Raw genomic sequence first — 20756 nt, 5'->3', positions numbered from 1 at the left:
ACCGCCTTCATTTCACCCCATTTTCGACCGACCCTTCTACGCTCCAAAAACTAAGACAACTCTCACGACACAATGTCCGCCTAATCGTTGGTGTTTTCCTCGCCCCCGACGATTCCCTACCCCCGTAGCCGAGGACGTATCCCTTTACACGGCGTGGCGTGCATGTAATTACATGCATGAACCCGTAGGAACGCTCCGACCGAAATTCCCCCGTTGCAATACGAAGTTAACAAAATCGCAATTACCGGGTCCTAACGTCTGCGAGAACTCGCAAGAACAATAAGGCGAGTCACTTAAATTCCTCCTTTCGTTATGATTCGCTTCAGGATCAAGTTAGGAACCTCCATTGTGTCGTAAACAGTTGTAAAACAGGGACCGGGAGGCGTCTAATCCATCTTGAAGGGTTGAAAGTTTCGAGATTTACGGCTGTATGGCTGTAAAGCCATTTCGGGAACGACGTAAGATTGATGTCTCACTTCGGTGACCGCACATGTTGTCCTCCTTGCAACCTTCCCCCCGTTGGAAAGGGGGTCGATCGATAATGTCTTGGAGGATATTTCCCCCAGGAACGGGAAATACATTCATGTCCCTTGTTTTTATTCGGCGGTTTGTCTCGGAAGTGGGGTCTAAAAACCGATAGGGGGGGAGTTATGGAATTTGTACACAATTTCCTATCCGATATAGTGCCATAAATATTGACACTTTCCCGTCTACTGTATACTTTTTTATCAAGGCTGTATTTTTTCCATGGGAATTCGGAGAGACAATATTTTCGTCGAGGGTCGATCCATTTCGGATATTGGGACGTAAGAAAAATTGCGAAATCTGGGGACAACAAGTAGGGAAAGTGTACAGGGTGGGCAAAATTGGTGATACCTGAACTACAACTTTTTAACCCAACTAGATAGAGAAAAATAAATGTACCATTTATGTCGTCTTTTTTCGGGAAGCTAATAATGATATCAACTGCATTCCTCTATTTTCTTCTGTTTTTGAGTTATAGGCCAAAATTTATATTTGGGCGATTTCAACTTTGGTCATTATCTCCGTTTCTGTTTGTGCTAGGCTGTTGAAATGAAGACATTATACAGACACTTTTTTGATAGTAATTCAGTGGCTTACTATGATTTTTTCCTACAGGTTTATTTGCTGAGCTATAACATAAAGTTGTGTATTTTCTAATGAAAACAGTAGTTTAAAATGACTTAGAAAGAATCGCAATTTTTTTACCGCTTCAGAAATATATTATACATCACCCTCAGTTTTTCTAAGTCATTTCAAACTACGGTTTTCATAAAAAAATACATCTTTATGCTGTAGCTCAGCAAATATACCTGTTGGAAAAAATCATAGTACGCCACTGGCGTCCAAATCTGAGAACAAGACCGGCCTATCAGTTCTAGATTTTGAGTTACAAACAAAAATTTGGATTTTGACGATTTCCCAAAGTTCTCATAACTTTTTTGTCTGTGATGTTACAGATCTGAAACCTGAACCTTCTTAGGCACCTTTATACATAAAATCTACTGAAAAAGATTTCTTTGAAATTCAAAAATGAAAAATTCAATAAAATTCTGCATTAAAAAAAAAACGCAATTTCGAGAAAATATTTTGAGCTTGTCAGTGGATTCTACGTAAGAAAGTGCCTGTAGGGAGTTCAAGTTTCAGATCTATAACTTCAAAGACAAAAAAGTTATGAGAACTTTTCGAAATCGTCGAAATCTAAGTTTTTGCTAATAACTCACAAACGAAGAATCGTAGGAGGCTACGGTTTTCATCATTCTTTGTTTCTCTGAAAAAGAGCTCGGAGATGTGTTGTCCATTTTCTTCTAGCTCTTATCCCCTCAGTAGACAACGAATTCTGCCCATCCAGTACAGGGTGGGCAAAATTGGTGATATCTGAACTACAACTTTTTAACCTGTGTAGAGGAAAATGAATGACACATTGCGGTCGTAGGTTAGGTCTAACCTAACCTAACCTAACCTAACCTAACCTGTGTGCAGGAAAATGAATGACACATTGCGGTCGTGTGTTTTCGAGAAGCTAATGGTGTTATCAATTGCATTCCTCTATCTTCTTTTGTTTTCAAGTCATAGACCAAAATTTAAATTTGGGCGATTTCAATTTTGGTCATTATCTCCGTTTCTGTTTGTGCTAGGATGTTGAAATGAAAACATTATACAGACACTTTTTTATTGCATTCCAGTGGCGTGTTATAATTCTCTTTTGATCAAAAAGTTATAGTTCAGATATTATCAATTTTGCCCACCCTGTACAGACACTTCTCTTCATGTAAAACGAAGTGGGGTAGTTGAAGATTTTTTTTCAATCCTCCACTTCAGTGATACAGTGGTTTCTTTCATTTCTTCACACATGAACCCTATGTTATTTTTACATATTCCAGTCCCTTATTTTTTCTGATTCGGAATATATCATATACATCGTGTCTCTAATTGTTCTTCCAATGAAAAAACAACATGAATTTTTGACTATGAATCACCCTTGAATTTTTTTCGCTATTCATTCAGTATATTGCGTGTCATAAAACTAAATATCTCTTTCAGCAAGAAATTTAACCTATCTGGGGCAAGGGATTCAAGTTACTGTTAACTATTTCCAGTATTCAGCCTTGCTTTTTATAAACCGTACGTAAATGGTCTCGGTTCCAGGAAAAACAAAATGTTTCCATTATTATTTGAGACGTAGGTATTAATGGTTGTTTCTAGGGCTTACAAGTCCTTGCATTCTTACGCAAGTGAAATATCAATCTATTCAGCATTAAGCACGAGACTGGGTGCTTGAAATATGCATTCGAAATGTTTATGAAATCTCTTGGACGTTGAGTGAAATGCATAATTTTATGTATTCGATGTCGAATTTTCTATTCAGATTTATTCTTGAGAATGAATTCGAAGCAATTCCTCATCATCTTTGATGCGAGAAAATTCTTTGACGTAAATGCTGACTGTATTTTGAATCCAGTCAGCTTAAAAATGTATATCAGAATGAGGAATGTTCGTTACTATTTTTAAAATACAAATGTTTGTATACTAGAAGATTTCTTTTTCTTTCAGTGAACCTGCGTGAGGTTTCAAATGGAAAAACTAGTAAATTTCGATTGATTAGCGTTATCTTGCAGTTACCAAGTTGTTGAAACCCAACGTTCCTTTTAAATTTCAATCCTCCATTTTTCCCTCCGAAAAGGACAGTTCTAAATTTTGATTTAATATCGAAGAATGCGGTGAATTTATGCCCACCACAGAACATTAGCTCGCGCTTTCGCCATTTTGCAACTGCATCTCGCTGTAGATTTGTAGAACAACAAAATAAATCGTTGTGACCATTGCAGTCTTTTCACCGGCTACGAAATCCATTTCAGATACTCAACCTTAAACGGAAAATATGCTCTCGGCAAGAGGGCCTGCATGGAGAATTGAGGGAAATTCAAAATCCGGTGCTCCTGAGCTAATTTAGTTCGTTGAATGTGGAAAACTCGATCGATATGAAGATGGTATGCTTGAATTCCTATTTAAGGGTCATTGAAATATGGCCTATTTGATGGAACATGAAATACCGATAATATTGACGTCGCCGAAGCTTAATTGAAATGATCGAACCTTTTGGGATAAGAAAATTTATATTATTCCTGATAAATAGCGAGAAATGTGAAATTCGCAATTTTCCAGGAATTAATGTATACAGGGTGTCCTACCGTGGGTGGCCTATTACAGAAACATGCCATACATTTCACTCAATATCTTCTGTACACGGTGGGCAAAATTCGTTGTCTATTGAGGGGATCACGAGAATTATAAGAGCTAGAAGAGAACGGATGACAAATTTCCGAGCTGTTTTTTAGAGAAACCAAGAATGGTGAGAACCGTAGCCTCCTACGATTCTTCGTTTTTGAGTTATTAGCAAAAACTTAGATATTGACGATTTCGAAAAGTTCTCATAACTTTTTTGTCTTTGAAGTTACAGATCTGGAACTTGAACCTTCTACAGGCACTTTTTCATTTAAAATCCACTGACTAGTTCAAAATATTTCTCAATTTTTGAATTATTGGGCATTTTTTTGAATGCAAACTTTTATTGAATTTTAAGAATGTTAATATCGGTTGAAGCAACAATAAGTTATTGAATTTGTAATTTTTTAATATGAAAAAATTTTTTTTCAGTAGATTATACGTATGAAAGTGCCTAAGAAGATTCAAGTATCAAATATGTAACTTCAAAGTCAAAATTCGTTGTCTACTGAAGGCATCTCGAGGACTATAGCAGCTAGAAAAAAACGGATGACACATTCTCGAGCTCTTTTTCCAGAGTAATCCAAATCTGAGAACAGGACCGGCCTATCATTTCTAGATTTTGAGTTATAAACAAAAATTGCGATTTTGACGATTTCGAAAAGTTCTCATAACTTTTTTGTCCGTGATGTTACAGATCTGAAACCTGAACCTTCTTAGGCACCTTTATACATAGAATCTACTGAAAAAGATTTCTTTGAAATTCAAAACTAAAAAATTCAATAAAATTCTGCATTAAAAAAAAAACGCAATTTCGAGAAATTATTTTGAGCTTGTCAGTAGATTCTACGTAGGAAAGTGCCTGTAGGAAGTTCAAATTTCAGATGTATAACTTCAAAGACAAAAAAGTTATGAGAACTTTTCGAAATCGTCAAAATCTCATTTTTTGCTAATAACCCAAAAACGAAGAATCTTAGGAGGAAACGGTTTTCACTATTCTTCGTTTTTCTGAAAAAGAGCTAGGAATTTGTCATCCGTTTTCTTCTAGCTCTCATAGTTCACGAGATCCCCTGAGTTGACAACGAATTTTGCCCACCCTGTACATTTCGACTTAACTCGTCACGAAGAAGCCTGCAGATCCCAGAATTTCGAACATTTTGATTTGGCGATCGTGGTTCGAAACCCAATGCATACGAAAATCTTCAATTAACGAGAGTGTACGATAGGCTCCAGAGCCGTGAACGCGTAACCGATGGACCGGAATATTCCACGGAATGATCCCTTTCCGGAACCGTCGAATTGAAACGATCCATCCGACACAACTAGATCGACCTAACCGCAAGAACCAGTTAACGAGGAATGTAACTCTGCATTTCGACCTTCGAAAATCGACGGATATTTATCGCAGTAGAGAAGCGATGGCACCCTTTCGTCCGTGGAACGCGCCAGTAAACCGCCTGTTATTCTAATTCCACGTAAATTTCGATGTTTTGCCGACCCGGATTCCCCATATCGTCCGATTCTCGTGTATTGAGGGGTGTTTAGATCTCGAACGAAACGTGGTCCGTTTGGAATTGAATGCTTATGGCACGTTTTTTATACCGTTTACATTTCGCTTCTGGTTTTGGCGTTTTTATCTCGTGCTGTTGTTTTTTTAAATAGGTACAGGAGCTGTTAACTGGAAAAAAGTAATATCCTACACAAAGTACAATGAAAAATCGAAAACGCTCACTCAACTTTGAGAGTCGTTTCCGAAATGGAATACTGGCTCTCTGATCCCTTAAAAGTAATTCAATTTAATTCGATTGAAAGGGAAACATTTCAATGTTTTTTTCTTGCAGGTTGGCAGCTTGAAAGGATTCTACCTCTTCGAGCACGTTCGCGTCCACAAAAGATCGTTAGATGCCAATGATGAACACCATGAAAAGCTCATCAATGAACCCGAGGTAAGTAAGTCACTAGGTTATACTCGATATTCGAAGATCTCGAGACTCTAGGAAAGCCACACAAAAAAAAATTCACTTGCAAGTCGGAATTCGGAGATGCATGTCGGAATTCTGACTTGCAAGTCGGAATTCTGAGATGCAAGTCAGAATTCTGACTTGCAACTCCGAATTCTGAGATACAAGTCAGAATTCCGACATGCAAGTCGGAATTCTGAGATACAAGTCGGAATTCTGAGATACAAGTCGGAATTCTGAGATACAAGTCGGAATTCTGAGATACAAGTCGGAATTCTGAGATACAAGTCGGAATTCTGAGATACAAGTCAAAATTCTGAGATACAACTCGGAATTCTGAGATACAAGTCGGGATTCTGAGATGAAAGTCGGAATTCCGACTTGTAAGTCGGAATTTTGAGATGCAAGGCAGAGGAGGTCTAATGACTTGTTTTTTTGCATTTGATCCGTGAATATGTTTTTGGCTTCTTGGAGGAATTTTGGATGAAATGATATTCTATTTTTTACTTTGGTTGCACCATAGCTGAGCTGTCCCAAAGCTTCGTGCTCAGTGCTCGTGAAAGCACTTGGAGTATTTTTGTACTCCCGAGAGTAATGCTCCTAGGAACTTTTCAAAACCTTTCCGACATGCAAGTCAAAATTCTGAGATACAAGTCGAAATTCTGAGACACAAGTCGGGATTCTGAGATGAAAGTCGGAATTCCGACTTGTAAGTCGGAATTTTGAGATGCAAGGCAGAGGAGGTCTAATGACTTTTGTTTTTTTGCATTTGATCCGTGAATGTGTTTTTGGCTTCTTGGAGGAATTTTGGATGAATGAAATGATATTCTATTCTTCTCTTTGGTTGCACCATAGCTGAGCTGTCCCAAAGCTTCGTGCTCAGTGCTCATGAAAGCACTTGGAGTATTTTTGTACTCCCAAGAATTATGCTCCTGGGAACTTTTCCAAAACTTTTCTAGTGCTTAGTGATTCGAGCACTATCGAAATTCCTACATCCAGTTTCATAATCAAGTTCAAAGTCACTCTAAGTTTCGTTTAAGGTCAGTTTCGGTGGGGTTAAAGAAAAGCTTTAAAATTGAAGGGGATTTAAGTTTGATTATGAAACTGGCCGTTAGTCCTAAGTAATCGCTATAAAGTGCTCGCGAGAGGCCTTCGAAAATCGTGTCAAAATACGAAGAAGCGATCGTCTTATTATCACCCCTCGAGCATATATGGATACTACAGATATATTATCATATTATCCTGATTCTCCTTAGGTAACGACGAACCCCTCAGAAGCTCTGTGAGCTTGTCACAATCAATAACGTCCGTTAAAACTTTTGAAAGAAAAGAGATAGGGTAGGCGTAGGTTAAGGGTCCAAATGTGCCTAAATATGCCTTAAATGAGACAAATCTGCTCTACAGAGGGCATTTTGCTCACACGATTCGACAACAATCGAATGCAACAAAGAAAGCAAATGTCATTCTACCAATTCTAGCCCCACAACAGTCTTGCATCTCAGAATTCTGACTTTTATCTCAGAATTCCGACTTTAAACTCAGAATTCCGACTTGTAACTCAGAATTCCGACTTGCAATTCGGAATTCCGACTTGTGATTCAGAATTCTGACTTAGCAAGTCGCAATTATACATTTGAATTTTGTGTGTGTGTGGCCCACCAACGCTTTCTTAAGACTCCTTCAATTACCAAGAATTTCTGAAATACATGGAGAGCATATCACATCAGCATATGTACTTTTGCACCCCAATGAAAAACTCGACGACATCCACGCTAAAGCGTGGATGGCATCTGGTTAAAACCAGATGCCATCTGCGAGGATGTCCACAATTTGTTACATTTTTATTACAATTTCTGGTGCCTCGGCCTTGTCTCGGGTCATACAGTTGACACTTGTGTTTAGTCTAACAGGTGATACGCAAGTATACTGATGACACTTTTAATTCGGACTCTGTGTGATCTCCCGAGCTCCCAACGTTTTGCACGTGTCGCTGTCATCTGATCCTGAAAAAGTGTTTCTCGTAAAGGCGAATTCTCGCTCCACTCGAAACCGCCGGGGCCCTACGGGGCCCCAAAAACCGCGATACTACCCCCTTTTTTTACCACCTCTATGACCTTTATCGGTGTAATATATTGACTCACTAATTAGAGAAAAATAATGTTTTTTCAAGGCATTAGGAGCCTGGGCAGAAAAGAAATTTGGTGCACATTGAAGAACTACTTTTGGCTTCGCCAAACGTGTCGATTGCTTCTTTATGAACTGGCCCAATAAATAAAACAAGAACCGCCATGATGCCACTCAAATATATCTGGAGAACCTCTGTTTCATTTCACATTTCATGGTTCTCGTGCATCTATCACAATCAGATTTTAACGAAATAAACACAGCTCTCTTTCCCATTGTGAAAAAACGAACCGAATAACATGGAGTCATTCACTTCTCCCCGTTATAAATCAACCGAAAATTGAGTTGGAAATTCAACACAGAGGTCTCGTTTTCGAGTTCATAATAAAATCGAATTCCGAAAGAGTTCCATTGTAAAACATCTGATTCCACTTCCCGTTTCAATCGGGAACGTTGAACCGTGGAAAAAGGCTATAAAATGGCATAACAACGGCACCGGCGTTAACCCCCGACAATCCTCCACCCCTTCGGTCCGTGTACGTTTGCGACGTTTCTAGTAAATTACGCAATCTTCGGGAATAACGGCTCTCGCTGTGTATACGCGAGATGACGCGTTGTTTCAATTACAAACGTAAGCCATAATAAACTTAACACAATGGCCTAAGAAGATGTATGCCCGCCAAGCAGAATAATCATTATGGTTATTACGCCGCCTCTATTATTTCTCCGGGTAACCTCGGAAAAATGGCTCCCATTATTTCCCTCCGCCCCACAGGTATAAAGCCGCCCGGGCGCCGGATGAACACGTGATCGCGGACAGGAAAATCGGGGCGCGTTATAATCCCGTTGGGAAATGAAAATTTACCCTCCTTATCCCCCGTTTGTTTGCGGCTACGGCGATCATTTCCTCCCGAGATTTTTTGTCGCACCCTATAAGGGTGCGACATTCCATATATTACAATGAGGGCGGTGACGTGAGGGTTAAGGGACGTTAAGGATACGCTGCTGAAGTTGCCCTTCTCAATGGAGCTAATTAATTCAGGTGCTGAATGAAGGAATCGTCAATTCGTTTTATTTTCGTCGGGGCGCGAGTTGTGTCGCACTGAGAAGGTCAAATGAGGCCGAATCCATGGTCAGCATATACGCTCTCGCGACCAAATGGTATTTCTCTTGATACTTTGAGTGATGGCAGTTCTTGAGTTCGATTCAAATCGTAACAATTGTTGTGCATCTGAATTAATCTCGTTTATTATTGTTGTACTTTTTTTCGTTATCGTTTATTCACGTGTACCTACTTGTTGGTGAAAATGTATCGAAGGACTTTCCTTAAAACGAGTTTATAAACCACTTAATGTGTTTCGATGTTGCAATAACATCCTCAGTCGGAAAGTAAGCAGCCCTATGATTATATTCCACCTCCAACACAAACTCGACCTTGTTCTTCGTAGCGCTGAGCTCTCGCGCTGTATTAACTGAAGGCCTGGCGTTGCTCCGGGCAGCCGGAGTTTGTCAAGTTGTGCTGATGTTCTTCGTTTTACCGGAGTTCGAACCGGAGGAAGCAGCCGCAGCTCCCGGCCGACCCGTCTGGCTAAAATGAATCGAACATAATACGACGTGGCAATTTCCCGAAAGTTCCCTGACAGGTCGGCGGGTTATGTTTATTTGTTTGCGTATTTTCGGGCCATTTCATCTGCGGCACATCCAAACAAGTCGGGATCGAACGAAAATGCGTCAGCGTTGTCAGGACTCACCTACATCGAGGGCGACCAATGAATTGTCCCGATAATAATGGAAAAACTTTCTTGTCGGGGTCCCGGACAGCCGCGGCAACAACACTCGGATATGATTAGTTTTTCGACATATAGGAAAATGATCAATTGGTAATGAAGAGTTGGGCAGTAGTTCCTTCTCTGACAAAAGCGAAAAATATAACCAGTTTATCGTATATTGCGTTTAATTGTGTTTATTTGGCAAGAACATTGAAATTCTTTTGTGAGACATTCATAACATTCAATTATTCACCTTGCAGTTAATTTTAATTCATAATAGCTGTAAACACTTATCATTACTCGAGAATAAATAACAACACAGTTTTATCACAGCCTATCTTTGAAATTGAACTAATTAATAATCGCTGTTATTTCATTACTATTATTGTTTTTTATTCAGTATCAATGTCTACTAGATGAATGTCCATAATATTCAATTCATATAGCTTTGATTTCCATAAAAAACCTTGTTTTTCACTGTTGAATATGTTGGATTTTCTGTCAACCTAACAGCATTTGCAGGAGGAGTTCTGATCTGAATCGAAGAAAAGGGCGAATGCTTGTGGATGTTTATGGCGACAATGCTTCAACTGAAATCTCTCTTATGACGGCCAAAAAAACTCGGAGGCAAATTTAAATGCAAGGGGCGCTTGCAGGACCATGTAGGCTAACTTAACAAGCAGTTTCTGTACAATGGGGAATTCTCCTCAATTTGGGTGATCACACAATATGCAAATTTTGAATAATTGAGTTTCATTCATGAATTTTTCAAAGGCACCGCGGAAACTATTCAAAATCATTCTTCAAATATGACGTTTTAAAATTTAAATCGCTTCGTTTCTAGTTTACGATTTGGCAACAGCGCCTACTAGAAAATAAAAAGAACAATGGCTTCTTTATTCATTCATTCATTGCTGTATCCCGTTACCGGGAATAAATCTACAAAAAGACATAAAAAAGAACAGACTTATAATTTCTTAGGGCTAATTGCGACTGTGTGCTGTGACTGTGACTGAAGAGACCCAACGATGACCTACAGATCCTTCCACACTCCGGGCATGGATAGTCACCAACCAGATCTGGCCGCCGCTGAATTCTTCTCGAGTCTCCATTATAACTGTGCACCATAGATCTCCACTGTGACCTGTCTAACGCTAGTTGTTCCCAGCTATGATTGGCATCAATTTATTTTAGGGATTGATGTAGTGTATCCTTAAACCGCTTATACTGGCCTCCTGGTTTCCGGACTCCCTCTGCCAATTCGCCATACAGAGCTTCTCTATAAAATAACAGCTGTTGATTTACAGCCATCATGAGCCGCGTACTCACTCGCGAGCCTCAACAGCAGCCGGCCATAAAAATCCCATAAAATTTTACGACCTTCCTCGTTCGTCGCAGACTTCATAGACAACCATCTTTGTCTTTCTCATCAAGATAGTGTATTTGTTATCATTTATTATCAACGCATATTTCAGTCGATGTTGCCAACTTGTGCAATAGAAACGAAACGTTTTGAATTTTAAATACCAATTTTTTTTTTCATTTTTAAGTACTTAAAAAATTTTTTTTTGGAGAAACGGTTGAAATGGTCATTTCAAAATGTGGCGTTTCAAAGATATTTCCTAAAAAATGGATAATTTTCGTCATAAGGAGGATTCCCTATTGAATTCTTTGGGAATCATTCAAAAGCAGAGCAATTGAGTGCCTCATGAACAGAAAAGTATAACGTTGAAAGGCTTTATATAGTAAAAGTCGTGAAAAAATATTCAGAAACTCCCAAGTTAATCATTTTACCGCTCCCGCTATATTCTCCAGAGATTGCCTCATCCACTCACCATCTCCATAAAATTCAGGTCGTGATTCACATGAAAAAATCAGCAACTTATCGAAAAATGATGGAAATTGGTCGAAAAAAGTTATTCTAGATCGAATTCCAGCAATTTTTTTGTCCGATTAATTTTCCGGTCTAATGTTGATCTCAAGAGCCCATAGTCGGATAAACTCAGGATAGAATTTAAAAAAATTTCTGGTAGCTATCACATCGAGTGAATTCTAAAGTTAAAACGTATCCGACTGATCAAGTCAGAATGAAAATTTGCGATTTCGATATCATCAAATGACGGATGATATATTTCCTTCCAACCCTTTTGCCTGCACGCCGTAGGTACATATGTCAACCACGAAAATTCGCTGAATTGACTTTCTCCCCGAATTCATGACTACCAACTGCGTATAACGCGACTGCTCGTACGTCACGTGAGTTTTCTGTTCGTGTCGTGCTGTAATTGATGTGGATTTCAGGAACTGCTGATACAATTCATTGGTATTCCTGTCCGGATGACAATAAACTGCAGCCCTTATTCGTCTTCAATAAATACCGTCTGAGGAACTATAATATTTTACCGGCTCATATTCGTATTTGAGCTGGATTGTCCCGTGATTTATTCATCAAATCGCTTTATTGGTACGGACGGTCTTGTAATGATAGGTCGTTTGTATAATTTCGTAGTCATTTCGTTGGTTATTGCTTGTATGCGATGGCGAGGGGGTGGCTGTTCAAATTTCGAACCATTCGAACATATATCGACAATCACATATCGAATGTTCGGCAATCCTTCATGTACTTGTAGAAGGAGGCAATGAAAATGTAATATTTGAATATTGCTGGGAGGTAATAATCATTCCAAGAGAGAAATAGCTCGATAGGAAACGTACACGATAGGGCAACAGGGAATGCTCCTTGTGACGAAAATGATGTATTTTTTATGAAATATCTTTGAAACATCACATTTTGAAATAACCATTTCAACCCTTTCTCAAAAAAATTATTAAAGTACTTGAAAATCTCTATATTAATAAAAGAGGATCTATGGTTTACTTCAAAATGCTTTATTGTTCGAACGATCGCACCAAATTGGACAATTCTTTTTTATGATTGTTAGGGCAAGGTTTATATAACAAAATATTCCCAAAAAAAATTGTACAGAACAGAAAAAAAGGCATTCCTTTTAAGCTGTACAATTTTTTTAACGACCAATCGAGCAATCACGATGAGTTAGTTATTATTATCTACCCTAGAAATAATTTAAATGGCAAAACTAGGTTTGCCGGGTCAGCTAGTTAAAAATAAAAATGGTTATTTAAAATTTAAAGCGTTTCGTTTCTATTGCACAAGTTGGCAACATAGGCTGAAATATGATTTGATAATAAAGGACAACAAATACACTATCTAAATGAGATAGACAAAGACAGCTGTCCATGAAGTCTGCGACGAACGAGGAAGGTAAAATTTTATGGGATTTTTATGGCCGCTTGCTGTTGAAGTTCACCAGTTAGTACGCGCTTGATGGCTGTAAATCAACAGCTGTTATTTTATGAACAAGCCATTGTTCTTTTTATTTCTAGTAGGCTCTGTCGCCAAATCGTAAACTAGAAACGAAGCGATTTAAATTTTGAAACCTCACATTTGAAGAATGATTTTGAATAGTTTCTGCGGTGCACTTGAAAAATTCATGAATGAAACTCATAATTACTCAGTTCAAACTTGCATATGCTGTGATAACCCAAATTGAGGAGAATTCCCCATTTCCAACTTGTAATCAGAATGAAAATTTTCCACCATCTGCTTCAAAAACTCATTTTAAGACCTATCATTGCGTCACTAATTTCCTCAACAGGGTGTTCAGAAATTTAGAGGAAATTGCAACTGTCAGTTTCCAGCTGACTCGACATCAGGTGTTAAACTAAAAATGGGCTACATATAGACAACAAAATGTTCAAAATCGATGCACACCTTGAAAAGTTATTTCAAAATGAATTTCGTGGAAAATTTTTCGTCCAGTAGTGTATTTTTGTGGCTCCTGGAAACATTTTAATGACTGGACTCTGGCACCTTTCAAAATTCTGGGCTCAATTATTCATCGCATGATAATGCAAGCGGTAGGTGACAGTGGGATACTTTTGACAGTCGGGCAACGTTGTTTCACAAGAAGAGTCATTCGGGGCAACTATGCGCACTTTTGCCTTTCAAGCCATACCCTGTTTCAAATGTTGAAGCTAGGAAAATCAAAACATATTCATAAGATAGAGAATTTTCTAATCTATAAGAAAACATCAAAAAGCAAACAAACAAAAACGTTTTCTTTCCGCAAAAAAGAATTTAATAGAGAAAGTCGGAGTGCGTTCACATGCCTCGTATTGCGGGTAAGTGTGCGCACCCTCACTGGGTAAGTGAACGCAGTGCTTAGTGAACCACACTATCAAAACAAATTACAAAATTATGTCATCAAAATGTTACAATATTAGAGAAGTGCTGTTTATTGTCAATACAGAAGCGTCTTTTTACAAGCAGTGCATTATTGTTCGTGCCACAATTCTTGGTGAACACAACACTTGATACATTCCCTGTTGGTAGCTCTTCATATTTTTCAGAACAAATAGGACAATATTGATCGAGTCTTAACCAAGAAAATCAACAATGTCATAATTTATTCCTTACTGAACTAATGCCCATATAATGAATCTATGCGCACACTTACCCGCGCACACTTTCCCCAGTAAGCCAAAATTTGAATTGACGTTCTTATAGAGTTGAGCAGCTAAGAGAACCTAAAATTTTTTATTATATATTTAGATTAATATGCCCATGATCGAATAAAATATTGTTTAACACTGTCGGACTCGGAACTTGGACCTGGCAGAATTTGCAGAGATACTAAAAATTAACAAGAAAACTAGTGAATTTGATTGATTGCAAATAAAAAGTTGAAGAAACGTGGCACGGCGCACTCCTATGAAAAACTAATATGGCGATTTTGCGCCCTTGCTTCACCCAAATGAACCCCTCTTTCATACATTGCATAGTCGAGATATACGCACTGCGCACACTTACCCACTGCGCTCAGTTACCCCGAATGACTCTAATACTTGACGTCATGTCGTTGCAGAAATGAATAGACTATAATAACTCAATCACTCAATTCGAACAGAGAGCCTCATCCTTTGAAACTCGGATCCTGCTGGACGAACAAATTTTTCGATGGCTCATTAGTCGTTATGTTCGAGCAGTCTTTCAGAACCGAACTAAAGCTCCCACGCACTAAAAGCTTTGTACGCGAAAGCCGATTACGAATCTATGTACGGACGTTTTTCAACATCCCCTATTCGAATTCTAGGAAACGTCTCCTACCGTTTTTGTCTGAAATAATGAAAACGTATCGCCGCGGTTTGCGAATGTCAAACCTCTGCGAGAGGGAAGAGTGATGCGCGAACCCTGCGGTTGACGGGTCCTGCCCATTTCGCATCCGCGACAGAGAAATATCGGGGCTTTAAGGTAAGCCTTGTAACCACTCTATGAATATGATATAATACGTGCATATATCAGTGGAGACGTTTCGGAGTTCCGTGGATCTTGACGTCCTAGGGCGTACCTTGGAATCACCTCGATTAGTCATAGACCTTATCGGGCGACTGAATCAACAACGGAGTCGTATCTTCTATGGTCTGGCTGTGCTCGGAATATCCGGAGGAAAAAAAGAATAATTAGGTTCGGTGGTTCTACACCCACACACGATTTCTGACTTGTGATAAGTTATACAATGGTCTTTGTACGTCATTGAAGACGAGACACATACATCAATTCATCAATAATACCTAAAGAGTTACTGTAACTATCTGCTCAATCATTAACGCATCAGAGTCATCCGCAATAGTTCAATTGATGATGAACAATGTCTACAGTTCAACCCCAGATGACCTACCTCCTGCTGATTTAATTACTAGTTACAAAGCATCGACTTCAAAGGATCTACCAATAGCTTGGCTTCCGTGATAACGCTTCTCAGACAACTATTATTATCACATTCACCAATTAATTTTGGTTTCCGCCGGAAAATCATCTTCATTAGGAGGACAAGAGTGCAACAAGTGTTCCAGTGGAAGATTTCAAGCGAAATGTGAAACAGTGTAATTGCAAAAAGAACTTGAACTTCGATGTCACAAATCTTCTACGGGTTTCGACATTTATAAGTAGTTTTATTTCTAACATACTAGGATATATTGAAAAATTCTTAGACAACTATAGAACCAAACACAATTTCAATGTCAAAATAGTTCATTACTCAACATATTCTCCTCTTAATTGGATAAATTTATTACAGCGAATCTGCAACGTCTCTTGACCTTTCAAAAAAAATGTTTCTTCTTTCTCTGCAAACCAGGCCTCCACTGCTTTTATTACCTCCACGTTGGAAGAAAATTTACTACCTTTTCCTTTTTTTCAGTTGAGGAAAGAGATGGTAGTCGGATGGAGCCAAATCTGGTGAATAAGGGGGGTGTTCTAGTAATTCGAACCCTAAATCACGAATGTTTTGCATGGCAACATGAGATTTGTGTGTAGGGGCGTTGTCCTGCAAAAACAAAACATCTTTGGATAGCTTTCAGCGGCCTTTCTCTTTAATTTTTTCTCGTAGAGTGGTCAGTAATGTCGAATAGTAATCTCCGGTTATTGTTCTACCCTTATCCAATAGTTCAATCATGATTACTCATCCATAGTAACAATTCGGTTTAAGAAGTCTACATAGTTTTCAAATCGAGCACAGATCCAACGCGATGCTTCTACCCTTGCACGCTTTAGGTCAACGTTCAAACATTTGGGTATCCATTTTGCAGCAATTTTTCTCATGTCCAAATTGACGTGAACTATATGATGAACGCGTTCGTATGAAATATTCAGTGCTTCAGATATCCGTTTTATTCCAATTCGACAGTCTGATAAAATCATGTTATGAACTGCATCAATATTTTCGGGAACTGACACAGAAACTGAACTTCCCGATCGGTCATCACCTTCAATGGAAAATATACCTCTTTTGAAGCTTGCAGTCTAATTTTTCATGGTCGCATACGAAGGACATTGATCACTAAGGGTATCAAGCAAATCTCCTTAAATCTGCTTAGCTCTTAACCCTTTTAAATACAGGTACATGATGTTGGCTCGATACTCGATTTTTCGCTTTTCACAATTTCGGTGGACACTTTCATTCAATTTATTACGTAACTCTGGTTTACTTTTTTGACCTCAAACTTCACACTGACACTTCTAATGAGTTATTGTTCGTTGCTATGGTAACGCTAACGCAATATGATTTATATGCATGGAACTGGTCTAGGCTAACTAGATATCAGTACATCCTCATATTACAATAATAAAGATATATACCTCTTTTATGTCAACAAACAGAATTTCAAATATGAAATTATGCCTCCCCAAAATCACGCCATCCTGAAAAAATCGAACTCAATTATTTCGAAAGATATTGCAGAAATCTACAATTTGACGCCCCACACGCCGAATTAGCTCGAATACTGACCAAATTATAGGTCTGGGTAGTTTTAGGTCGCAGACCTCATAATATATACAGGGTCAAACATATCTCTTTCGATTTGATTGTAAATTGCTGAATTTTCGCGAACGCTCGTTACGTCCTTTTATTTCATCAATTTCGTAGGGGTCACATCGTGCCAGTAAAAAGCGACAATTTACCGCTCCCCCAATCTATATCCTGACACAGTCACGGAGCACTGTCACTATGGAATGTCACACATGTGTAGACCTACCTTCGAACGATTTTTCAACTTTGAGCGACGACATAAAATAGAGCGAGAGGGGTTCGCGACTTAACAAGGGGGAGAGGTAGGTCCACAGGGAAAACCTGATAGAGAGTCAACCTATGAATTGTAAATTTGCCGCCGCGCGCGACGAAAGGTGAAGCGGCGATAATTCGAATTAACATCGTGCAAACAGATTTCCGGGTGGAGCAGCCTAGAAAACGCCATCAATCCGGGACCAATTTGCTCCCGACGAAGCGAAAAATTCTATTCGGAATCCCTCTCCCCGTGATACTGGGCGTCCCATCATAAGGGGAAACATTTTAATGTGAGATAGTATCACGAAAAACACCCATATGTAGTACCTAGAATTCTAGATTCTGATTTATAAGATGTATTTCAAATTTGAACGAAAATTTAAACCTCTATATGAGGGGTTCAGAGCTGAAGTGAACCAAGTCCATTCAGCCTAATTTTGAGATGAATGGCTTAGAAGTTGTTTATCACCCATTAATTCAAATGTGACTTCTTAAGATTTTAAAAAGTTAGAATGTAAGCATATGTTTACATAAGAATAATGATAAATAAAGAAGTCACTCTTGAATTAATTGGTGATAAACAACTTCTGAGCCATTCATCTCAAAATTAGGCCGAATGGACTTGGTTCACTTCAGCTCTGAACCCCTCATATCTCCTGTACGGAATCACCGATTTATACGAAATTTGTGATGAAGATAGCTTTCGTGAGGTTCCAGAAAACTGCAGTCAAATTTAACTTGATTTGCAGGGCCGTATCACATACATTTGGTAGTTCTAAAAAGTTGAAATATGTGTACGAGTCGAAGACTTGCCTTGTATTATAATAAGTCAACGCCAAACTAGGAATAAATCAAAGGTGCCTACTATAAGAAATTACATCTATAAAATTATCTCTTTACTCATAATTGTATGATTTTTTCATCGATGAAATTCACTAAGATTCACAATTCACTTCGTAATGAGATCAATAGAACCGCCGGTTTCACGAAACTTTGATTGCCCGATCAACGATTTGACAGTCACTCGATTCCTGAAAAGAAATTACTGAGTCTTCTGCATTGCAAATATTAAGAAATGGATCGCGCCTTCACAGTAAGGCAGGTAAATAATAAACGAATTAATTCAGATGCATAACATCCGCAGATAATTAAATCAACGAATGTTACGATCTAAATCGAACTAACAAACTACCATCGCTCGAAGTATTACCAGAATTTTCATTTCGTCGACAAAGAGTAGATGCTGACCATGGTTTCGGTCTTATTTGACCTCGTCAGAGCAACAAAACTCAATTGTCAACGAAATGCTATGAATTGCCGGCTCCTTTTATTCCATATCAGTAGCGGGTATGATGTATAAATTTTATTTTTGTCGACGAAATGAAAATTCTGGTAATACTTCGAGCGATGGTAGTTTGTTAGTTCGATTTAGATCGTAACATTCGTTGATTTAATTATCTGCGGATGTTATGCATCTGAATTAATTCGTTTATTATTTACCTGCCTTACTGTGAAGGCGCGATCCATTTCTTATTTTACATGTCCGCGGCAGATCGGTTGCTGCCATGATCCGAACCTTTCCGCGCTTTTTCCCTTGCTTAATTATCGTAATATACGATATCTGCAATATGGGAATAAAGCATATGGATGCATACTGCTATCTTCGCTCTGAGAGTTAGGAAATTGAATTGGGTTGGTTCCCGTTTCTCTGTCAGATGTCGGTACGATGTATTTATACATCATACCCGCTACTGATATGGAATAAAAGGAGCCGGCAATTCATAGCATTTCGTTGACAATTGAGTTTTGTTGCTCTGGCGAGGTCAAATAAGACCGAAACCATGGTCAGCATCTACTCTTTGTCGACGAAATGAAAATTCTGGTAATACTTCGAGCGATGGTAGTTTGTTAGTTCGATTTAGATCGTAACATTCGTTGATTTAATTATCTGCGGATGTTATGCATCTGAATTAATTCGTTTATTGCAAATATTTTGAAGGAGTATCAATAGAGAATCATTGTATAGACATATCTAGATCTACATTCGATGAGAGAATCATATTCTGAACGCTCTTGACTGAATTATCGATCGAAAACAAATTGACGTTTTTCCTCCATCAAGCGTTGATTCCCCGATCAAGTTCCGTGAACCCGAGGGTAAGTGTTCTCTATCTCCCGTTAAAATGTTTCCCATCTTATCCGGGACGGTGATAGCTGACCGTTTTAGTACAATAAGTTTTGTTTGTGCAAAGAGTCATCCACGTGGTTTACTGATGGATCAAAATCAGAAAAGGGCATCGGCGTATATGGACCTACACTGAGGATCTCCAAAGCCCTGGGAATTGAACCCTCTATTTTACAGACCGAAAAACTAGCTGTTTACGTATGCGCTCAGGAGTGTCTTAAAATGAACCTCAAAGGTGCGCATATCTATTTCATCACGGACAGCCAGGCCACGCTTAGGTCCCTGGAATCACACTGCCAGAGATCTCTGCTGACATGGGAGTGCCCTAATAACATAAAGCAACTTTCCAGAGACAATGAAGGTACCAGGGCATTGGGATGTTGAAGGAAATGAGAGAGCCGATGAACTTTCAAAAAGAGCATCAAAGTTAATACCTGCTGGACCCGAGCCTTCCTGTGGGCTTGGAAAGTACCACTACAAGGCAGCGGTCCAACAATGGGAGTTGAACAACAGATTAACCTTCTGGAGAAACACTCCTGGACTTACTCAGTCAAATAAATTCGTGATGATTTCACCGACCTACACCATAAAACTGCTTAAGCTGTCACGAGCTGAGCTTGGGGTGATTGTGGGACTGCTGACAGGGCACTGTCGGTACAAATATCATTTGTACGTATGGAAAAGTCAGCAGATAGATTTGTAGACTTTGTGGATCAGAAGCAGATACAGCTGAACACACGGTATGCAAGTATCCAGAGCAGGCGGACCTAAGAACCACTCATATGGGGAAACCGTTCCTGGACACTCACGAGGTAACGGCTAAGGCTAAGTGTGTTGTCGGTTTCATCAACACCATTGACGACCTCCTTGGGTTCCTATGAATAAATAGGGTAGAGAACAAAAGATCTACATGGTCGCAGTTCCTGGAAGGCTAACCGATCCACAACGAACCTGGTTCAAATAATAATAATAATAATATCCGGGACAACCTGTATAAAAGGTGCGTCCGTCATTTTTATCATGACCAATAAATATGTGAGGGAAAAAAAAGGCACAAGCGTACCGGAAAATGAATCGGCCCGGGTCGTATTTGCATTCCCGTTTAATTTGTTCCGGGCAAAAATGGCAAAACAAACGATCGGCTTTTCGTGTTTACGTTTTATTTTAATTTCCAAAGTTTCGTTATAAAAGCGTCGCGCCGCATAAATTGGATCCGTCGTGATTTGTGCATCAATTACGTAAAGCGGGGCGCGCCGCCCCCGGTCCCCCGGAACGCGTTTCCGATGACCCGTGACAGCTGCACCGGAATACGGATTGATTATTT

General features: G+C 39.1%; 1 protein-coding gene across 2 annotated transcripts in view; it reads left to right on the top strand.

The window, feature by feature from the left end:
• The window catches only part of LOC123314742 (furin-like protease 2), a 282497-nt gene that overhangs the window by 126365 nt on the left and 135376 nt on the right, over positions 1-20756 (top strand). For both annotated transcript variants that reach the window (XM_044900056.1, XM_044900054.1), the window contains exon 3: positions 5589-5693. In XM_044900056.1, coding sequence (XP_044755991.1) covers positions 5589-5693 — 105 coding nt within the window. The remainder of the gene's footprint in view (positions 1-5588; positions 5694-20756) is intronic.

Source organism: Coccinella septempunctata, chromosome 6, assembly GCF_907165205.1.
Source record: "Coccinella septempunctata chromosome 6, icCocSept1.1, whole genome shotgun sequence".
Taxonomy (NCBI): domain Eukaryota; kingdom Metazoa; phylum Arthropoda; class Insecta; order Coleoptera; family Coccinellidae; genus Coccinella; species Coccinella septempunctata.
This window is presented reverse-complemented; position numbering and strand designations above follow the sequence as displayed.